Below are 5,865 nucleotides of genomic sequence, written 5' to 3'. Positions count from 1 at the left end.
TGATTTGGAAATCCGGGACAAGAGTGGATGCGAGAATCTTGTTGCCGATCACCTAAGCCGAATCACTTCGAATGAGACTCCTCTCCCGTTGCGGGACGAGTTTCCGGATGAGCAACTCTTTTCCCTTACTCAATCTACTCCTTGGTATGCCGATATCGTTAACTTTTTGGTCACGAAAAGGTATCCCGACACATTCACACATGCTCAAAAAGATAAATTGAAAAGTGATGCAAAATACTATGTGTGGGATGAACCTTATTTGTGGAAACATTGTCCCGATCAAATTATTAGGCGATGTGTGCCCCAACAAGAGCATCAATCCATATTGCAATTTTGTCATGAATTTGCTTGTGGGGGACACTTCGGACCTAGCCGGACCTTGAGAAAGGTCCTTGAGTGTGGACTATTTTGGCCAACCATGTCACGCGACTGTTACTTGTTTTGCAAAAGTTGTGAACGGTGCCAAAGGACAGGGAACATTTCACAAAAGAACCAAATGCCACAAAATCCAATCCTTGTTTGTGAAATTTTTGATGTATGGGGAATTGATTTCATGGGTCCATTTCTCGTCTCATTTGGCAACGTTTATATCTTGTTCGCGGTTGACTATGTTTCTAAGTGGGTTGAGGCCAAATCCACACGATCGGATGATGCCAAAACGGTTATCGACTTTTTGAAATCTAATGTCTTTGTGAGATTTGGTGTGCCTCGGGCTTTAATTAGTGATCGAGGGACGCATTTTTGCAATAAGATGATGGAGGCCTTGCTGAAAAAGTACAACGTGACCCATCGTGTCTCTACCGCCTACCATCCTCAAACGAACGGTCAAGCGGAAATTTTCAAATCGTGAGGTGAAGAGTATTCTTGAGAAAACGGTGAATCCTTCAAGGAAAGATTGGAGTTCGAGGATTGATGATGCCTTGTGGGCCTATCGGACCGCGTACAAGACCCCGATAGGAATGTCTCCATTTAGGTTAGTTTTTGGAAAACCATGTCATCTTCCCGTGGAATTGGAACACCGTGCATTTTGGGCGGTCAAGCAATGCAACTTCAACATCGATGAGGCGGGAAGGCATAGGAAGCTTCAACTTCAAGAGTTGGAAGAATTGAGAAACGACTCTTATGAAAACTCGAGAATTTACAAGGAGAAAACGAAGCTCTTCCATGACGAGTCCATTACCCGCAAGCATTTTGAGCCGGGACATAGAGTTTTGCTTTACCATTCGAGATTGAAATTATTTCCCGGAAAGTTGAGGTCAAGATGGATAGGTCCATTTGTTGTGCTAAAAGTCTTTGAGCACGGAGCGGTTGAGATCCAGAGTGAAGAAACAGGGCAAATCTTTAAAGTCAATGGACATCGTTTGAAACCTTTCTATGAAGGTTTTAACGCAAATGTCTTAGATTTCATCCAATTGGATGCCCCGGTATACTGAAATCGAAAGGGAAGGACGTCTCGCCAAAGACGTTAAAGAAGGGCATTTTTGGAAAACTTCAAGTTTTCATCTTTTCTAATTTCGAATAAATGTGGTAGATAGATCCTTTTTGCATTTCATATTTCTTCTTCTTCCTTCTTGCAATAAAAGAGTGTTGGATTTTAAGACCCGGTGTTCGTTTTGGTCAAAGGGCGAAAATTGAGAAAATTGCTGCAGCATTCACGCGGACCGCGTGTACTCGGGGGTGTGTCCGCGTTAATAAACAAATGGACCGCATGTGGTTCCCAATATATCCGAGTCCAACATCAGAAGGCAGGAGGATTTCATGTTATTTCACTAGGACCGCGTGTGCTCATGGGTTTGTCCGCGTGTTTATACAAACGGACCGCGCGTGCTCGGAAAGATGACCGCGTGAACAGTCGAACAAATGGACCGTTTTCAGCATCCACACGTGGACCGCGTGTACTCGCAAGTCCGTCCGCGTGGGTTATTAAAACGGACTGCGTACCATCTCCGAATTCGACCGCGTGTACGAATGGACCGCGTGTACTCGCAGATGCGTCCGCGTGACATGTTGACCTTCGTTGACCGCGTCTTGACCATATTTGACCGCAACTTAAACCTAGAACTCTCCAGCCGGCCCTTCTTCCTTCCCACTTCTTCTTCTTCCTTTCCCCTAACCTCCATTAGAGCTCTTCCACCTTCAAACTAAAACTAAGTTTCCCGTCCAATCACCGGTCGGAATTTCGTGAAACAACCGCCATTCTCTTCTATTTTTCGAGCCCTACAAACCCCACCAAAAATCTGGTCCGATCTGTTGCTGCAATTCCGGGCGCCACCAGCACTCAACCGCCACTTTCCGGCCGTTTTCCGGCCACCTCTTGCGATTCCGACACCACCATTGTGCTCCTCTTGGACAAGGCTACAAACCCCACCAAAAATATCTCTCAAAGCTCGCGGGAAAATTTTCGCCGGAATTTCAAGCCATTGCCGGATTCCTCGGGTTTTCGCGGTAAATTGCTTCTCACGGGATATTGAACAAAGCTTTAAGCTTGGGTGGAGAGTTGGAAGATTTTCAAATCCCGAATTTTGGCGCGCAAAATTTTCAAATTTCCAAAAACGGGTACATTCTTTCCTTAACTTATATGCATGTTTTAGAACAACAATTTGTATGGTATTGCATCTATTGAGTCTAGGAAACGTTTCCTGCATTGATTTTTGAATTGTTTTAGAAGTCTATAGGGAGTCGGTTGGGAAATTGAATTGAAAACATCATTTGTTGGGATTGGATTCGTGTAGTTGTTGTTCTTCTTGCAGGTAGACCATGTCTACGTCTAGAAAACGCCCGGCTGCCGCCCGAGGCAAAGCCCCAGCTAGAAATCAAAATGATGCACCCGACATTCCAAGATTTCGGGATGCCAAGGCGGCCGAAAACTACATGAAAAGCCTGCGTAGAAAGGTTGCATCCACCAAATTTGTGTGCAAACCCACGTTCATCTCATTAGGGGTTCTTGAGGGGGTCACCCAATTGTTTTGTAACATAGGGTGGGAAAACCTTCTCAATCTCATGGCGCACACTTACGAGCTCCCTACTAGAGAGTTTCTTGCCGATTGCGGGTTCGATAGCGAAAAGAAAAAAGCCGCATTCCAACTTCTGGGGGACCGAAGGTATATTGATTTTGCAACAATAAACGACATCTTGGGCTTACCTTCTTCGAACACATCCACGGTTTTCGACATCCTACCTGCCGAGTTCAACCATGAGACCTTTTGTACGGAAATCACCGGAGGTATCTTTTCATGTGCCGGTCGAGATAAAGCAACCTCCATCATTCACCCGTGCCTCCGTATTGCCCATCGCATCTTGGTGTGCACTGTCTTTGCCCGAAAAGAAGCCGGTCAAGTCACAAAAAATGAGCTTTTCTTCCTTTGGTGCATGACACAACGTGAAAACCCACCAATCCCGGACTTTGCTTCGTTCTTTTTCCATAAATGCGCACTCATGAGAACCAAAGCGTCCGGTGATATTTGCATTGGTGGATTTGTCACCCTTTTAGCCCGCGGTCTTGACATCGAGCTCCCAGACGAATACCAACCTGTTGACAATAAAACTCTTTTGGATGAGCGTGTTCTCACAAACATGCATCACATCCGCCGAAGGAACAGGAACAGTTTCACATGGTATTGTCCTCAAGGGGTCGGATATCTCATTCTTCTTGACCCTCGAGTCACCAACTTCATCTTCCACGATCGCACTCAGTGGAGACTTGCGAGGACCATCATTCAGTCAGTCAATAAGGATGCGCTCCAGGATCAAGATGATGACGAGATGCATGTGGATGACGAGCCCGATGATGAGCCCACCCATGGTCCACAACACGCCCAGCCCCAAGCACCTCCCGGATATTACCCGCTTCCCCCCAATTTTGCCGAACGGTTCGAGGCTCTTTGTATCTCCAACCAAATCATGTCCCAACATATGCACCATATGTGGGGGTGGCACCAATCACAAAACCATTTTGAGAACGTCCCACTTCCTCCTCCCTATCCATACCCTCCACCCACCCACCCTTATCCCCCTCCACCTTACCCCTACCCTTACCCCCAATACCCATACCCTCCTCCAGATCCCCCGGTTTAGGTACTTTCGCCTCGCCCCAAGCATTGAGGACAATGCTTATTTCTAAGCTTAGGGTGGGGTATTCCCTTTTTCTTTTTGATTTCTCATGCATTTTAATTAGGTTGCATAGCATTTTAGCCTTAAATTGCATTCATTTTTCTTATCCTTATAAAACTCAAAAAAGATTTTATTTTCTTCTTTTTCCCTTTTTATTTTTGCATGGCATTTAGCTTAGGGCATAAGCATTCATGCATTTTTGTTATCTCTTTATTCTCATCTCCGAACATCTTTACTTGAAATACACGACACACCTTAAATACAATTCTTTTGGAAACTCACATAACAAATAAGAATCGCTCTTAGAGACTTTCAGTTGTTGCTTCTTCTCTTATATATACGTGGGGAGAGAGTGCAAGTAGTTCTGCATATGAATCAACTCATGTCAAGTGTGGCATAAGTAGGGGGACAACTTAGCCCCGTGTCGACTAGTCCCTCACCTGAATTTTCCTCACAAGCCACAATCAAACCCCAAAGAAAGGAATAAAAGATAGATTTTGCTATTTTGAGATCTTTAGTGTCTAACAGCTACAATTCACATCATATCTCATTACTTTATGATTTAGACACATTTTTCCCACTTGATCTCGAATTAGCCTTAGTGTAGTTGTGCTCGTTTGGCCTCTTGTTTGGGTTAGACTTAGACTCTGCTTATAGTTGTATATAGTTTTGTATTTTTATTTTCAGGCTATACTTGTAAAACTCCTCTGGTAAAAAAAAAAAAAAAGAGAGAGAGAGAGAGAGAGAGAGACAACTACCCATTTTCTAGTTTTGTTTTGTGAGTCAAAAGTAAATTGTTTTTTAAAAAAAAAACAAAATAATAATAATAATAATAATAATAATAATAATAATAAAATCAATTTACCCAAGAATTTCAATAAAGTCTAGTGTGTAGTTTGTGTGCGTGAAATATCGTACATATCCAAGTTGTTTGGAGAAGTCAAATTTTGGATCTTTGGTGAAATTTGAACATTATGTTTGTTGGTTCTAGTCTTTAGAAGATAATAAATAAAATAAAATAAAATCTTCAAAAAGTCGGATATTATAGCAATCATAAAATGCGAATGTAATTATATATTGTTTTAGTGCTTTCCTCTTTGTGTCTTAAGTTATTGTATTTGTAACATGTCTTTGGGGTTTTGTTGTCCAAAAAAAAAAAGGGGGGGGGGGGGGGGGGCGGGCCACGGAGTTGTATCCATTTGTTTGCTTTTGTAAATGTTTAGTTTTTCGGATTCTAGCTCATGTAATTAGTTTCTAGTTTGATGTTCTTCTAATTAGATATCATTTTTGTTGGCAACTACGATGATGCCTTTTCTCATCACGTGCTCGATTCTTCACTTTATATGGTCTTGTTTTGGTGGAAGCACTTATTCTTCTAGATGATGATGGTTTGCCAACCTTTGTACATAGCTCGTTCCTTGCCATTTTCGGCCCGAGTTATCTTTTTGCTAGGTTTTATTTCTTGGCGTGGGGTTGAAGTTGTGAGGAGTGAGGAACATTCTAACCGAGGGGCACTTTCTTATGGCTAGTGGGCTAGATCGGACCACGAAACTGTAACATACACGTTTTGAAATCGTGTTATGTAATTTGAAAAGTTAATAATATTATGAAATATTATGTGAAATTTAGTGTTGAGTTCTAACAGATAGTTTTTACTAGAAATGAAGTAAAACTATGTTTAGAATCACTCATAAAATATTAGAAGTCTTATGAGATTCCAATTAAAAGCCAAATACTGAAATTTAGCGAAAATAT

At 42.4% G+C, this 5,865-nt stretch overlaps 1 protein-coding gene across 1 annotated transcript; it reads left to right on the top strand.

Moving 5' to 3' along the window:
• The first annotated feature begins 959 nt into the window (after positions 1-959).
• Positions 960-1,433, top strand: LOC145139968 (uncharacterized). The gene has a single exon (XM_079073608.1). The coding sequence runs from the start codon at positions 960-962 to the stop codon at positions 1,431-1,433; it is 474 nt and encodes a 157-aa protein (XP_078929734.1).
• Positions 1,434-5,865: the final 4,432 nt, after the last annotated feature.

Source organism: Lactuca virosa, chromosome 9 (assembly GCF_052849685.1).
Source record: "Lactuca virosa cultivar CGN04683 chromosome 9, Lactuca_virosa_CGN04683_v6, whole genome shotgun sequence".
NCBI lineage: Eukaryota > Viridiplantae > Streptophyta > Magnoliopsida > Asterales > Asteraceae > Lactuca > Lactuca virosa.
The sequence above is the reverse complement of the archived record's forward strand: the minus strand, read 5'-3'. Positions and strand labels throughout refer to the sequence as shown.